This window comes from Dunckerocampus dactyliophorus, chromosome 18, assembly GCF_027744805.1.
Source record: "Dunckerocampus dactyliophorus isolate RoL2022-P2 chromosome 18, RoL_Ddac_1.1, whole genome shotgun sequence".
NCBI lineage: Eukaryota > Metazoa > Chordata > Actinopteri > Syngnathiformes > Syngnathidae > Dunckerocampus > Dunckerocampus dactyliophorus.
The window spans coordinates 4,680,112-4,696,811 of record NC_072836.1 but is presented as its reverse complement, the minus strand read 5'-3'; the positions used below and the strand labels follow the sequence as shown (position 1 = coordinate 4,696,811).

The 16,700-nt window shown below is 44.8% G+C and overlaps 3 protein-coding genes across 3 annotated transcripts; all 3 read right to left on the bottom strand.

The window, feature by feature from the left end:
• Positions 1–313: 313 nt before the first annotated feature.
• Positions 314–4,758, bottom strand: cnp (2',3'-cyclic nucleotide 3' phosphodiesterase). Its single transcript, XM_054760717.1, has 4 exons — positions 4,613–4,758; positions 1,997–3,343; positions 1,796–1,923; positions 314–1,564 (listed from the first exon to the last, which is right to left on the bottom strand). Exons 2-4 carry the CDS (start codon positions 3,306–3,308, stop codon positions 1,106–1,108), a joined length of 1,899 nt encoding a protein of 632 aa, XP_054616692.1. The 5' UTR covers positions 3,309–3,343; positions 4,613–4,758; the 3' UTR covers positions 314–1,105.
• Positions 4,759–4,912: 154 nt separating this feature from the next.
• On the bottom strand, positions 4,913–8,272 carry odad4 (outer dynein arm docking complex subunit 4). The gene is made up of 11 exons (XM_054760718.1): positions 8,111–8,272; positions 7,903–8,034; positions 7,687–7,840; positions 7,497–7,564; positions 7,306–7,411; positions 6,801–7,025; positions 5,959–6,166; positions 5,808–5,894; positions 5,523–5,719; positions 5,352–5,452; positions 4,913–5,278 (listed from the first exon to the last, which is right to left on the bottom strand). The coding sequence occupies exons 1-11, from the start codon at positions 8,234–8,236 to the stop codon at positions 5,252–5,254; spliced, it is 1,431 nt and encodes a 476-aa protein (XP_054616693.1). The 5' UTR covers positions 8,237–8,272; the 3' UTR covers positions 4,913–5,251.
• A 1,018-nt stretch (positions 8,273–9,290) lies between these two features.
• Positions 9,291–16,417, bottom strand: dnajc7 (DnaJ (Hsp40) homolog, subfamily C, member 7). Its single transcript, XM_054759307.1, has 14 exons — positions 16,297–16,417; positions 14,434–14,522; positions 14,239–14,363; positions 14,057–14,170; positions 13,357–13,431; positions 13,174–13,292; positions 12,859–13,012; positions 12,620–12,784; positions 11,682–11,773; positions 11,533–11,606; positions 11,311–11,457; positions 11,088–11,240; positions 10,922–10,984; positions 9,291–10,241 (listed from the first exon to the last, which is right to left on the bottom strand). Exons 1-14 carry the CDS (start codon positions 16,368–16,370, stop codon positions 10,204–10,206), a joined length of 1,482 nt encoding a protein of 493 aa, XP_054615282.1. The 5' UTR covers positions 16,371–16,417; the 3' UTR covers positions 9,291–10,203.
• Between the last annotated feature and the right edge of the window lie 283 nt (positions 16,418–16,700).

Sequence of the window (16,700 nt, the reverse complement as noted above, 5' to 3'; positions counted from 1 at the left end):
ACACACATACCGTTCATTGTACACTTGACCCATTTCTTTTGCGACACAGGTTCGAATGACATGATTTCATTCTTGTCTTTGGCCTGTGTGGAAAGTTCCTTTTGATGCACATCTAGCATGAATGTTTAATGCAAAACATGTTTGAACATTTGGAAACAATCTGTACTAACGTTGTGATGGATGCCACCCGCTGGTCATGAAATGAAATACACCCTGTGAGAAAGCTACCACATGCAGCTCCCTATTGTCCACACACAGTAGCATGAACGAGCATGTCTTCTCAAGCAGGACGGACAAAAAAAACCACCATTGCTGGAGCATCATGTTATTTTTTTTTTAATTAAGTGTACAAAACAAGTGCAAAAAATAGTGATTCATAAGAGCTACATAAAGTACAACTTGGTGCTTCTAGACCAAGCCAGAAGTTGCAAACTTGAAATGGAAATTCATGAAGCGTTGTTCAAAGTGGCTAAATAGAGCAACGCTGCACAGTCTTGCAGAGCACAAAGCTTGCAAAAGATGACAAGATTTGGATTCACAGCATTCTTAAGTGCAAGCGTCTGAAAGAAAAAAAAAAAGCCAAATTCATCAATCTCCCTTTCAAACAATGCACAGTGCAAAGTGTCAAGGAAGGCTCTCTAATGCATTCACTCTAATACACGTCAACAGATAGCTTTGGCCCTTTTGCTATGGTAACAATCACTTTCTAGCCTGCCAGTACTGCAGGAAAATGACAGCTAGTCTGTTGAACTACTGTAGGACAAAAAGGCAACATGTGAAGTGAGCTACTTAAAGCAATGGAATAACACGATGGAAGTCCTACCTGGGGATGCATGCTATGGTTTGACACAGCTGGGGAAGCAGTAATGCATGGAATGGGTGTAGCTGTATTAGCCAGGAGGCTAGCCCAAAACAGGTCCTGAAACTGCCACTGATATGTGTCGGCATATGCTAACTAGACAGAAGGCATTTTGGGTGCTGGTGCAAACAAAAAAAAAGGCACACATCTTGAAGATTGTGGGTAGCTATTTGTGAACATCTTAACACTGCACTAAACAGAAAACCTAGGTCTGAATTAACCAGCCATCCTCCTCTTGGCTGCCATTTACAAGATGGTGCACTTCTTCTTGGATTCTTTTTTGCTCTGCACGCTTTCGGGCCCCTCACGCTTGTAGAAGCTGGAGAACAACGCCAGCACACACATGGGCTCCTTGAGCTCCAGCATCCACCTCCCTTTGCCGTAGTAGCGCAGCGGGCCCAGATCCATGTCTTCGACCAGGTCCCCCTGCTGGCCTTCCTGCTGCAAGGCCAGGATCTCCAGCAGATCCAGACCCGTTCGCACCGGCTCGACACCCTTCGCGCAGCCGAGGGTGATGTGGGCACGGCTCCCCGCGGGCAAGGAGGCGGCGGCGGGAACGGAGGACTCCGCCTCTTTTTCGGCATCGGATGGCCACAGCTGAAGCTGCTCCTCTGTGAGGCTCACTCGGGCGCCGGCGGTGCGAGGCGTGACGAAGAGGGCGGTCAGGGATAGCTCGAAGACAGAACCATATAATTTTGCTACAGCCTGGATAGAAAACAAGGAATTACTAATAAAACAAAACACTGACATTTGAAAATGATAAAATACCTGTTGAAATATACTGTATTGTACAGAGGAACCTCAAAAGTGATGCCAACTTTGGCTTTTTGTTCACGTCACATTATCTCATATGGGAACACTTAAGACAACTTTAAAGGTTCCGCTGCAGCTCATGTCATCAACATGTTTACAAGCAAGCCAACAATGGCGCCTTACTGGTTTCTCTGCATATTCTTTGGCGCCGGTTGCCTTGCCATAATTACAGAATTTGGTGGTACAATGGAGGCTTCCTTTGGCTTTGAAGTACTGCGTCAGATCCACCTCCTTGTTTTCATTCTCAGAGACTGAAAAGCAAAAAGGAAGTTGCATCAAAACTCCAAGATGAACATGGCAGAGACAATTAAAAAGGCCACTCACAGTCCGCAATTTGTTTCTTGAATGCGTCCAGGTTTTCCAGTGCTTTCAGGAAGCCCATGTTTGTGGACCTGAGCTGATCCTGCACAGGAGGCAGCAGAAACCAGCCAAAGTAGAGAGGAAGGGCCACTTCCTCCAGCTGGCGCTTCATGGACGTAATTTGTGCCAGCTTGAGTTTGCGTCCGGTCATCTTGGCGAGCCGGGTGGCGTCTCTGCTCCACTCCGTGCACGGCTCCAGGAAGACAACGACCAAATGGTGCTCCCTGGCCAGCTCGCCCAGGCGGGCCAGTCGGTCCTGGGTGTGGTTGGTGTCATCCACCACGATGAACACCGAGGAATTGGCGCAGCAGGCCACCACGGCTTCATCCAGAGCCTTGTGTCCCTCCGCACTGGAGTCCTGGTTCTCCGGTTTCACGCCATAGTTGTCTGCGCAGAGGATGGAGCAGCGGTCCTTGTAGGCGTCCTCCAGGGCTCGGGCCAGGAAGCTCTTCCCGCTTCCGGGGAGGCCTCTGAGGACAACGAGGGTGCGAGAGTTCTGCAGAGCATCTTTGGTCTTCTCGTGTTCCAGGAGGGCAAACGACATGGATCCAGCAGCGGGGGGCGGCGCCTCGTTTTCAGGCACAGCGTCGCTCGACTCAGCTGCTTTTGAAACGACTGACTCAGCACTTTTTTCTGGCTCAGTTTCCTTCTGGGGCTCTGCAGGTGGCGCTGCTTCAGCAGATTTCTCCTCCTGCACCACAACTTGAGCCATTTTTTCAGCAGAGGCTTCCGTTGTCTTGCCTTTCTCTTCCTTTCCGGGCTCACCACGATCCTCTGGCGGAACCTCCTTGCTAACTACTTCTGCCACAGCATCGATTACTGCCTTCACTTGTTCTGGAGTCTTCTCCTGCGGGCTGGGAGGCTGTGGTTCGGCTTGTGGCTCATGTGCAGTCACTCCCTGCGTTGCTTTCTCCGGTACGTCAGCTTCTGGAATCAATTCTGGCAAATCATCTGGATCAGGGTCAGGCTCTGGGTTCTTCTCTGGCGCTGCAATCGGTTCTTCCGGCACCATCTTGGCTTCAGGCTGGGGAGAGCTGTCCTCACCCTCCGTTTCCACCCTCTCCTGAGACACAGTTCCTGTCACCGCAACAGCATGTGCTTCGTCATGGCCGCCACCGTTCACCACCTGCTCCTCTTCGTCTGCAGCTACTGGATTCTCAGGTCCTGTGGAAACCTTCACCTCTTTTTCTTCCGCTGCTGCCACAGCCGTCCCCTCTTCCTGCTGCTGCGGACTCTCCAACACGGCTGAAACCTCACCGTTATTTTCAGGATCCATGTTTGGGCTCAGAGGTTCACAACTTCAACATGCACCTAAAATATTTCAGAAATTTGAAAAGGTTTTACCCATTACTGCCAACATTTGATTTTTTTTCAAATCTAAGCAACTTTGCACTGATTGAACACAACATTAGGTACACCTGCACTCACTCATAAGCAAACACGAGATTAGTGAAAAAGTTAAAAAAAAAGCAAGGCACTACTGATCAGTTTTGATTGGTATTTAACAGGTTTGCAGTACATCTGTACTGTGTCATACTGAGAAATGTTTTATATTTTGCAGTAAAATTTAAGTGAACATAAAAGTTGAAAAGTACTTTTTTCATGAAATGAAAATCATTTTAGAACAATTAAAGCAGATTGTGCAACTGTATATAGGTTTACCTGTGCATGTATATTAATATTAATAGACTGTTGGAACACATTTTAGTGACAAAAGGATTAAAAACTATGCCCACATTTCAAACACTGAACACAAGTTGGCATTCTAGCCATGTGTTGTTGTAACTCATGCATTATGGAGTAGATTTATTAATATCTCCTAATAAGTATGTGCTTCCAGAATTGTGTACACATCAACAATGCCGATTAAAAGAGAGTAGACAATAGAACCATATGGCAGCATTAATTGTGCCACGCAGTGCCAGCAAACGCAGACAAAGGGCAGTCAGGGAAAAAAAGGGGGCATCCTGCTATGAAAGAACCGGGCATATGGTGTCACCCACAGCGCCCTCTATCGGGAGAGTTGCTGCAAATAATTTCTATTCCTTCTTTTTTTTGGTGCCAGATTTGTGCTTCATTTACCAGATGTGCGAACGTGTCGTGTCATGAGACAGAAAGGGGAAGCTTCATGAACAAAACAACCACAAAAGTTAATAATCCTGCGCAAGCGCGCGCACACACACACACACACACACACACACATTACAAAAGCTACCAAACGTGAAACGAAAGCAAACAAAGTTGCCATATTGGTGCCAGCAGCTGTTGTGTGGATGACGCAGGGAAATAAACGCAACTATTATCTTCAAGCATGGAGCGTTTAAGCCGATAAAGACAGCTGAAGGCTTCAAGTGTTATTATTAAACTGCTTAGAAGCGAGGCTTGGTGTTAGCATGGCGCATACAAACAATTAGCATACCTAAGTCTTATTAAATTATTTGCTTCTTTGTGACGGAACACAAGCAACTATCAGTACTTGGACTATTGTGTGGGCTTTCTGCAGTAAAAAGCAGCACAAATAAGACGTGGAAAACGACATTACAAGAGTTTTCTGTGTGTGCGTTGCAGATGCCAGCTTACCTTCCCAACAGTGTGGCTGACCACGCGCTCCTTCGTCGGTGCACAATGACAAGCTAACCTGGCACATGTACGCCCTCGCGCCACTCTTCTAGGCTTGCACGAAACTGCCGGGGACGCGCAAATGGGCGGGGTCAAAGCCACGCCCTTCACAGACCGGAAGTGTGGCGGGAATGAAAGGGGAAAAAGAAACTTAAATCGTAATAATAGTACAGTAATAGTAGTAGTAGTGGTACTCGTAATACTACGTCAGTTTTATATTCGTGAATGCAAACATTCACCAAAAAATGGATTCACCTTAGTATCGTCTGGACAAAAAAACGTGATTAAATTCTAACATTAAAACACAGGAAATAGCAATGGCTGGGTCACGAAAACAGGGCTGGGATTAAGGCCACATGTTGAATTGTGCAGGGCTAAACGCGTCAAACACAAGGCCAGGAAGATTTGAACACATGCAATACATTCTCAGAATGGGTAAGGATCAATTAAGAAGAATGAATTGCGTCATCTTGTGCACTAGCCAAGCCAAGTAATTAGTGATTTTATATAAGATGTATTGTGAAGTAGGCTCCGCAAGCATTATGAACATCAGAGTTCCAGAAATAAGTGGAGAATATGTCTCAGGAGATGTCTTTATCTTCACAGCTGCTTTGTTTCATCAATAGCCTGTTAAAATGGGACAAATATACCTATTAGAAATAGTCCAAATAGAATTCATGGCGACAAATAGAGAGGGAACCTTTTGAATGGCGACCGTGGCGGCGGCGTCTTCTTGCAGCTTGGCGTGCGTCAAAGCTCGCTGGTAGTGTGACACACACGACTCAAAATTCCCAAGTTTTCCTGGATGAGACAATATTATGATTTTGCTGCATGTCTACACACTAAATGCTACACTGCAGCCAGGTTGTACCTTCTGATTGTGCCACCAAAACGTGAGCATTGAGCTGCCACTTCTCGTCGCCGCTTTCTTCGGCCGCCGCAACCGAACGCAGGCCGAAGTCTCGGGCCTCCTCGTGCCCGCGGAGCTCCAGGTGACAGCGGCCGATCTCGTGGAAGAGCCAGGCTTTCTCCACGCCGCCTTGGACCAACGGGATCTTCTTCTCCCAGCTTTGGATGAGACGAGAACATGCAGTAAGTGCAATAAGTGTGGTCGTGCCCGACTGCAGTTGGAGCCCTCCACAAAAGTGTTCCTGACCACTGCATGGCCTGCGTGAAGCTCCCCATGGTGGTGTAGATGCTTGCCAGGTTTTCCAGAGCTCTGGATGTTGCATGAGGAAGGTTCCTGCACGTGAGAAAGACATTATCAAAACGTCTCCTCTGGAGCATCTTCTGCAACATCTCCTTACCACTTCTCAGCCAGGTCCAGGTCTTTCTGGTGGTGTTCCAGCGCTTTCTCCGTCTCGCCCAGGTCCGCCAAAGCATTCCCCATGCAGCTGTGCAGGCTTCCCAGAACCTCATCTTTGTCCGGCACAACCTTCTCCGACCATCCCTGAACTGTCTGCAAGACCGCCCGAGCCTTCTTCAGACCCCTTTTGGTCTTTCCCGACGCCAAATCTACACACAAAGGACATTTTTACACAGAGATCGTAACAGAAATCCGGCATTTAGCAGCCTTTGCCTTTTACACAGAACCCAGCAAGGGTGGCCTATTATTAGAAGTGTGTGTGCTTTCATAAAACTGCACAGTCCAGCCCAACACATGCTGGGACTACAACCCGCGTCCTCGGATCCCTGCTAAATGAGAGTTGAGCAGCGCCAGCCAACAAGCTAAAAGCCCGAGCTAGCAACTCAACTGATTGTCCAGCGTACGCACTTTGTTCGAATCTCGGTCCCTCACTACAGTATATTGCGTTTTTTTCAAAAAAACATTAATATGGAATGGGGGAACAGGTCCCCCTGACAATTTTCCACCTTTGCAGGTAATGTCAGAGCCATAACAGAGTCGGACAGCATGCGTGTAAAAGGAAATGCCCGTACAGGCGTGTGATATGTTGAAAATTCTTCTCTCTGTCCGACCAGTGCTTAAACATCACCATAGGCACCAGCACTGACATCATGTCTGTGTGAAAGCGCACACAGTAGCTGCAATATCCCACGTTTGCTGGGTTCTGTGTGAAAAGCAAAGGCAGTGACTTGGATAAATCCCATCTTGAGCAGGCTGTGTAAAAGGGATGTCCTCCTACCTCACCTGCATTGATGTCCTCCAGGCTCTTCAGCAGAAAGTGTGCAGGTTGCGAGGGGGCACGAGGGCGGGTCTCAACCCGCTTGTTCTGCAGGAGCCGGGGGTCTTTCGCCGCAGAACTTCTGGGCTTCTGCTGGTTCCAGAACTCAGCGCAGTCGTCCAAGTAGGTGAGGCAGCTCTGGATGACATCCTGAAGTTGTTCGCCACTCCTTGTCCTCCCTTTCACCAAGTCTGAACATCATCATGCACACTTTAGAACATGATGACTTTGCTACAGTTTGCGGTGAAAACCCCCCAACAAGGTACATCTGAAGCTCATTCGGTGGTGATTTTGCATTCGGGGTAAGTGCAGCAGTGCACCAACACATCCAGTGCTGAAAAAAGTCACTTCATCTTACAGAGTAGTGATTCTATAGCCAAATAAAGCATCATAGCCTTATAAAGTTTATCAAGGAATCAGTGCCATTTTTAATGGACACAAAGCCTCATAACAAGTGGACGTATACTGTACCTTCATCCTTCAAAAGGTTCTCCAGATATTTCCTGTCCTCGTAGAACTCGCCCAGATATTTTTTGCTTGTCTTCTCCATTTTGGAGGTCTGAGGTTTCCTCGTATGCTAAACGGGCAGAAGCAGGATTATGTTTATGAATTATTGGATATATCGATAAATTAGTAGGAAACGTGTGGTACCTAACACTCACCTCTTCGTCTTTTTGGAGCTTCGACGCGTCTCCATGAATAAGCTTCTGTTTGATGATGTGGGCAGGGACTGAGGGGACACGTTCAAGACTCAGGAAGACATTTTGGCTTTGGATTGTGGGAACAGTTTGGGGAAAGAAGGCCATTTTCTGTTCACAGCAGGTCCGTAAAAACAACATTTTCTTCACTCACCACTGACAGAGTTCTCGATGGCCTCCTGTGCTTTCTGGATGCCCAGTTGGAACTCCTGGATTTGGGGACGCAGCTTCCGGCCTCGGTGATAAAAGACCAGCGCAAACTCAAACTCTCCCATGCAGTATAACGCTTCGGCCTTCTGGTACAAGCCCTAACATAATGACTAAGTATTAGAAGTTTCCTATAATGGTAATAATGCTAAAAAATGCTCACCTCAAAAAAGGTCTGGTCTTCTTGGAGTGAAGCCTCAGCGTCCTTCAGGGCTTTGTCATACTGACCCATCTTCAGGTAACACTTGGAGCGACCCACAAAGCAGCTCTTGTCATCGGGCTTCAGAGTGAGAGCCTGTACAGAAAAGAAACATGATAAATGAAACAGTGCAACATGTCGGTGTAGCTCTTGATGACAGTGTTGGACTCACTGTGGTGTAGCTCTCCACTGCCTTCTCACACTCTCCCTTGAGGAACAGCCAGCCACCATCCGCCACTAAAGTGGAGAAAACACCCTTTGGCTTCTGACTTCTGAACTCGGAACTAGTTTCGGACATTTTTTCCCCAAGCAACGTTGCCTCAAACTGATAAAAAGCGGGTAGGAAACACTGTGGCGCTGAAGAGGCGCTCCTCTAAACTCGGTAACCTGGCAACCATACTAACAAACAGGGGCAACAGCACCCCCTTGCGTTCAATATGCATTAAGACAAGGTCACTCACCATAATAAACAGTCCACATTATTCAAACGTACTAGTAATTATTATATATATAAAGAAATATATCATTATTTTGTAGGTTTGATAAGGAGCAGAGAAAGAATAGATACAAAGAATAGCATAGAAAAAATAAATATATAAAAAGCATTACTACACTTTTAAATATTTTTGCAGTTTTTTATTTAGGTAATAATTTAAACATAATATATAAATATTAAATATTATTGGAGTATTGTATAATTATTGTGTATTTTTGTATAATATTATGCAGTAATGTGCCACTGAAACCACAGTGAAAAAAACTGCATGATTATCTTATTAGTTTTTATTTTGTTTTTGAAATTAAAATGAATTAAAACATATCAAATTATTTGTAATAATATACATTTGTTTTTTTTAATCATATGATGCAGTAATTTGCCAATAACATCACAGGAAAACCCCCCTGAGAATTATTACTCTTGTAAGCTCTTTTTGCATAGTTTTAGATAATGGATACTAACTTAAACATAATATAGAAATATTATTTGTATTGATATATTTATTTTGGGTTATATATACACATATTTTAAAAGAGGTGTTGCAGTTAATTGACACTAAAATGACAAAAATTTTAAAATATATATTTTTTAAAGACCTGAGCAATATTACCTTATAAGATTTTTTTGCTTTGTTTAGATGTGGATCATTTAAACATAATACATAATTATTTGTAGTAATGTAATGTATAATTTTGTTTAGTCACATGAAATTTGTGGAGATGGATAATTTAAACAAATATTTGTAGTATATAGAAATGTTTTTTTTATCAGTTTATCAGGTGATGCAGTAATTTGCCACAAAAATAATGAAATAAAATAAAACAGTGCAGGTGTAGTTAATAAAATTTGCTGCAATAATATCTCCAAAAAAAGTCAGGGGAGTCCTCGACTTTATTGACACGACTGATAAAAACAGTAAGGTTTCACCTGAATGACAATGAGAGTAAAGGTGAGGACGCCCTATATTCCCTCCCACCTTATCAGGTCTGGACCCTGTTGGAACACAACTGGATTGTTTTTTTATATTTATATATCGACAACACTCCAATGTGCGCCATTCATCCCCTTCACTGTGTTGTCTTTTAATGTTTTATAAGCAGCCAGGTGGAAAACAAAATGTTGTCCTTCTATTTGTGTGAATAAGAAGCTATCAGTGGTGTTGTCCATCCACAATGGCGGCAAAAACGACAATAAATACACGATGAAAATAAGAGGATGAAAAAAAAATATCACAAATTCATTATGTTACATTCCAGTCAAATGTGCAACGCAGCAATCTGTGGATGGCAACGTCATATATAAAAAAGCGTGACCACAAGAAAGGGGAGGGGGGCTGCCTCCGCCGACATTTTTTTTTCTCCTCTGTGTCCGGATGCTGTGACTTCAAACACACATCGAGGCTCACACTGGCGAGGGCGCCGTCTGCAGTGACAGTCCCTGTGAGGAGGAAGGGTTGGGTTACGAGGGGGCGCCTGCTTGCAGATGTCATGCAGCGTTTAACCCGTTGCTTTGCTGCAGCTCCACTTCCTGTCACTTCCCCCCCACCCCTTAAAAGAGTAGCTGCACAATACATCTACGGGCGCAGCGTGGGCCCCGTCCCGGAGTCCACGTTAAATAGTTGCTGCGTGCGTGCGGTTGTCGGGTTGCATTGAGTCAATGGCATAGACGAGGATCTGCATCACACTGGAATACAGATGGCGGGTCGGGGGAGGGGGTTGGCGTTGAAGTCCTGATGTTGTGACGGATGACGAGGAAAATCCTCACAACTAACCGAACTGGAAGAAGAAGTTTCCGGGTCCGGAGGCTGAAACAAAAAACACACAAAAGTCACTTTAGTTAATGTCAGTAACATTTTTTTAAAGTCCTAATTTATTACATTTGCTAGTGTTTGATTCAATGTTCATTTGACGGATGCTAATACAAAATCATGTGGAAATAATTGGATGGCTGTTTGTTGGTCATTACTACACCTCGAAATAAAATGTAGTGGCATTTGCTATCTGCACCATTATTACAGTATTAGGAGGATGGCCCGGCCTTTTATTTTGAAATGTGCCACAATTCTATGATGTGATTTGAGTTTTGACTTACTCTTACTGCACTAAAGATGAACCTTCTACTTCTTTTTTTGTTATAAGTCAAATGGACTGTGAGAAAAGTTATTCAATTCAACAAGATGAACTTTTATATTGAAAATTGCAATACAAACAGAAAAGCTGTGTGTTTTAGTTTGAAAATGGACAACATTCTACGCCACCCTTCGTAGTTATTGATACAAAACAGGCTTGATGGTTATTTCCCACTTTAAACTGATGAACATACATGATGACTGGGAAAAGGATGGGTGTTTTATTTTGAAAACTGACTTGATTCTATGCCATTCTCTGGTCTGAGTCACTGTTATTCAACTACAGGCACATTCCAAGTGGAAGCAGATGAATCATCAAGTTCTCCGTAAAGGTCTTTTATTTTGAAAGGGATTACCTTCAAAACTGAAACCTCCCGGCCCGCCAAAGAAAGCCTTGAAAATGTTGTTGGCATCGAAATCTGTCGGAGACGAAAACAAAGACTGCATCAGGACTTTCCGTGAGCAGAACGGGCGTGTCGCGAGGTTGCCGCGTGGTCCACTAAGCCCCGCCCCCGTGCTTACCGCCCATGTTCATGCCGTCGTCCTCCAGGTCTTGGCCGCTGTCGTAGCGAGACTTCTTCTTGGGGTCCGACAGCACGCTGAAGGCCTCGCCGACCTCCTTGAACTTCTTCTCCTCCTCCTTCTGCACCTCGGCGCTGGCGCTGCTGTGGCGGTCTGACGTAAACAGGAAGTGGCGGTCACTCGGGGCGAGTACGACAAAGACCACAAGGCCGTCTTTACACACCTGGATGATGCAAGAGCGCCCGTTTGCGGTACGCCTTCTTGATCTCGTCCTCGGTGGCGTTCTTATCCACGCCGAGCACCTTGTAGTAGTCTTTCCGCTTGCTCTTCTTCAGCTCCAGCTGAGCGTTTTTCAGCAGCTGTTTGTGTTCTACCAGAGCGGAGGAGCAATAAGTGGGTGCAATGTCCCTAACACGGCAGCAGGTGGCGACAGTCTGCGTCTTACCTTTGGTCTTCTCCGTCTGATAAACCTTCTCGTAGTCGCGCACAGCATCTTCGTACTGCTCGGTGTCCAAGTAGCTGCAGGAATAACGCACACACGGACACGACGTTACTACAATGGCGGAAACGTGACGCGGCGACGTCATTTCCTACCACTGCGCTCGCCGTAAATAGGCCTTAATGTAGGTCTCATCCAGTTTTATGGCCTTTGAGCAGTCTTCAATGGCCTGCTCTACTTTCTTCAGCTGCAAGACACACACAGACACGGGGAAGGAGGTTTAGCCGCCTACACGTCATCCTGCATCTAACTTATTTTCTAGTAGCTTTGAAAGATGACCATTTAGCTGTTGTACCATCTAATCATGAAGATACATAACGCTTTATTTACATCATAGACATGCAGTTGCTTTACTCTCATTCAAATGATTTCCTTTTCTTGGACATTTTGGGGTAGAAATGTGCATAATATTTTATTTTGGCTCTCTACTGTTAATATATATAATTTATATACATTAATAATTATCAATATTCACAGCATCAGGTTACTAATAATAATAATAATAATTCATAATTTAAATTATGTATTAATTTGTTATTTATTAAAATAATGATTGAGTTATAATAATAACAATCAATGTATTTTTTGACTATTTCAGTTATTTTTCACATTTTTTATGTATTATTTTATTTGAGATAATTATAATATTAAACATTGTCCAAAAATGCCGTCCAGCAACTTGGTGCAGGAAGCATTCTAGGAAACAATGCCTCTAGTGGCTGGATGCCATCATTGCACATAAACAATTCACAACATGAAGGTGCACTGTGCAGACATGAGGGGGTCTCAAGTGTGGACCTCAGCTTGTTTTTTATTTTCCTGCAGTGCATTATAGAAATAAAATTAAACCAAACAAATCCAGCAAATATGGGAAAAATAGAGCAAAAAGGCCAATTTGAAAATTTGATACTAATAAATTATACTGATAACTAATAAAAGCATAGTCTTTAAATACACACACACACGTTTAGCTGGTTTACAAAATTAAAAGAATAAAGTGGAAGAAGTCTGGACACGCTGGTGTAGACGGTACCTTGGAGCCAACAGTGGCTCTGTTACAGTACAGCTTTGCGTTGGTTTTGATGTTGTTGGGGTCTATTGTGAGCGCCTCAGAGTACAGGTCGTAGGCCGCGTCAAAGCTGCCCTCCTTGAAAGCCTTGTTGCCCTCCTCCTTCTTGGCTTTCAGTGCTTTGGCGTTCTAATAGCAAACAAAATAAAAAGTGTTAAAAAGCTACAAAGTTAAAGCAGACATGTGTGGGTGTTCATACTGACTCTGCAAGCGAGCCTGGCCTTCTCGTGGTCCGGAGCCATTCGCAGGGCCTGGACGAAGAACTGGACCGCCTTGTCAATGCAGTCCTCGTAGTACAGACACAGACCGCGCACGTACATGGCGTCTGCATTGGTAGAGTCCATTCGTAGAATGTCACTGGATGGGGGGGGGGGGGACAGGACTTATTAAATGTCATGATCTCAATGTATCCCACCAGTATCACTTTTTCATGATACTGGTGAAGACTTGTTCAAAGTGGAACAGAACAATCCAGGTTATTTAGTACTAGTGTACTGTTCATGCATGTGCAAACACACCTGGCCACAGACTGAGCCTCAGGGTAGCGTCCCAGCAGGGCTAAGCACTCCGCCTTCAGTATCTTGAAGCGATGGCAGGCGGAGGCCGACTCCAGGGCTCGGTCCATGCAGAAGACCACCTGGGGACACAGCATTGACGGTGATGGCGAAGATGACGTAACAGTCCCTCTCCGAGGCGCTTACCATGCGGTAGTCTCGCTTGTCGAACCCGAGCTCCGCCATTCGCTCGTACTCCAAGATGGAGTCGGCGCTCTTCAGCTGCAAAAAGAAATTGGATACATTTTAGTTCATCCCAAAAAAAAAAAAAAAAAAGAGACACAATATGATACTGTTATATAACAAACTACAACACGCCATCGCCTTTAATGTAAGACTCGTGCAGGAGCAAGGTTTCACTCTGTGAATTATTACCAATCTTTCTGGTTAGTTCAACTGTGCAAGGTGGCGGTTGATGACGATATCCAGGTGGGGTGCATGTGCACATGTACCTGTTTGCACTGGCTCAGAAACACATTATAATGGGACTGTCTCTGTAACGTTGCTTGTTAACTCTCTTTGTCTTTCTATTTGGTGGGTTTATGAAGCTGTGGCAGCGGTACCAAAGAAAGTTATGGACAGGTTTCACTTTTTTAAACTGTGGTGCATTCAAGGGCCGCTGAACAGTGCAAAATGTAAATGCTTGAGGAAAAACATTGGAAGCCAAACAAAAACATAAACACGTAAAAGCTTTCTAACAAACTCTGCATCATAGCCAATTATGCAAATGAGATGATGACGTCATTTCTACTATAAAAACAGAGCTGAGGTATGCACATAATGTATATGCAGCTAGGAAGTTCTGAACGCAACCAGACAGTTTGATGTGTCCAAAAAACAAGTTCACCTCCTGTTGTGCTTGGCTGTTGTCCGGCTCCAGCTCCAGAACTCTCTGGAAACAGCGAGTGGCCGCCATGGCATTGCCGAGGGACAAGTGGCACTTCCCCTCTCGCAGGTGGCCCTGAGAGCACAACAGTTGCAACACATGTAACGGTCACGTAGCGATGGACGCGCGTAACGATGGAGCACCTTCATGAAGGCGTTATCCAGCCGCACTGCTTGCTGGGAATCCTCCAGAGCCTCGCGGTACCGACACAGCATCATCAAGGTGGCTGCGCGGTTCCCATAGTAACTAGCGTTCTTTGGACACATGTCTGCATGCACAAAGACAAGCTTGTCAGGAAATACAGCACTGATGGGTGTGGCATAATCAACATTAAGTACCGATGGCCTTGGTGTAATAATTGAAGGCTTCGGCGTAATCCTTCTGGATGTAGTAAGCGTTGCCTTGCTCTTTGTAGCCATCAGCTTCCCTGTGTGACAGTGGACAAACAGTATGGATTCATAAAGCTGCCCCCACTTGGCCCCCAACAGACAAAATGTGGAACTAAATTCCTCAATCAGCACCAAAACTTAATGGTCTCTTGTTCGAAGTTTTGTAAAAATCAGTTGCACCAACTTTGTGTAATCCCAATGACTAACAAGCGGCAACATGCAATGATAGTATACCTGTGTGTGCCCTACCGTTATATTAGGGGCACCGCTGTGCCCCTACACCAAGGGTGTCCAAACTTTTTCTACCGAGGGCTCTATACTGAAAAGCAAAAGATGCTAGATTGATTGCAAATCTGTTATTCCATTTCCGTTGCTCAGTTCCAGTGTTCATTATATGTTTTGTCGCTGTTTGGATGGAAACATTGTCCATTTAGTCCATTCGTCGTCAAACTGGGTCTCCTGTAGCCGTCGGCGGCGCGTCAGCCTTTCCATCGCGTAAATTTCCTCTACTATTGCAGCCCACTGTTCCTGTGTAGGAGCATCCTCCCTTCTACTTCCCTTTACATTTTGCTCTATTTTTGCTGGAGTTGTTTTAATTTTATTTCTACACTATGCCGCGGGCCAATAAAAAAACAAGCTGTGGGCTGAGATTGGCCCCTGGGCCGCACTTTGGACACCCCTGCCGTACACATTTATTACATTTTGTAAATAAAAAATGCTCCAACGTAGGTCAATGCGTGCCAGGGGTGGGCAGATTGATTGATTGACCCTGTATTTACTTGGTCTCATCCTGATAACATTTTCAGTATCACCCACCCCGAATGCTTGCCAAGTAGGGATGCTCGATCGATTGGCCACCTATTAATATATCAGCATTTTATTATTTTATCTTCCTTTCACTACATCTTTTCTGTCTGTAAATGGTCGCACATTACGATTCTCTGTCTAAATTTGAGCGAGTGTGGTGTAGGTTTTGGCTTTTTGGGTTACTGTTGCGTCTTTCCATTGATTTCTTATGTAAAATGTGGCAGCTATGATACATAACTGGCGACGAGCGATCATTTAGGTGTCACGCCCAACTACCTGTCCCACCAAAGTGTCACACTGGTATACTGCAGTTGCGCCACCTAGTGGCTAAATCCATGAACTGTAGTTGCATCAAGCCTTTGACTAATAAGGTCATACAGTTCCTCAAAACGGAAGTGCACACCATATTTGTGCCATGTTGCGGTCCCTCAAGTGCAGAACTTACAATGTGTCCAATAATGTTTTAGATTAATACAGGACTATAACGCACCACTGAATGGACTTGAGGAGACTTTTTTTATTTAAGCTCTCCAAAAGTAGTGTAAATGGAAACCTGCAAGTGTTAAGCTGAGAAATGTGAGCGACACAGCGTAAGTATGAGAGCCTGGCTAAACATAGAAGAAGCCAAATTTGTCCAAACCAACACGTAGCTGTCCTCTCCGGCCAGGAACATATGACACCATCCACAGAGGACAACTGCCAGGACTTTTTTTTATAGCAAGCATGTCATTGTTGTGCGTCAACTTACGGCCACTCGAGGTTTCGAGAATGGGATTCTCCACAAGGCATTATTCGAAAGGGGAAAAAGCCATGGCTACCCTTCGCACATTGTTGTCAACCAGAGCAAGCTAGCAAATGTAGCCAAATAGCACATAGCCATATCACGCTAGTTAGCTTTGGTAGCTGCGTGACAACATGAGGTAACCAAGGAGAGGAGTCCATGTTTTAAATATCAGTTACATGGTTCTCCCAGGTTCTGTTTCTACCGCTGACAGCGCATCCTACCGTTCCAGTTCCTCGTCGCTGAGCAATTCTATGTCAGGGTCCATGTTCATGGCATCGCAATGCTCCATCGCCATTTTGCCTTGACCGTGGAGGGGGCGGGACGAGATGCTGCAGTCGTGACGTCACCGTAAACAGGAAGTCGTCCCCCTCGTCAGGTTAAAGTCAAAAGTCATATTTCGGCGCAGCAACAAATAAACTCGTAAAGCAAAACACATGAGCTGTTTTGTATTAAATTAAAATATAGAAGGCACTGGGAATGCTGATGTAAGTGCTGTTCAAATTATGTTCGATTTTATTCTTCGAATGTTATAATAATCAATGACAGTTTCCAGTAAGTTGTAGCACGCCGAGGGTTTTTATGGCTTAGTTTGCCTTATATTTTGTACTGAATCACAACAGAATTG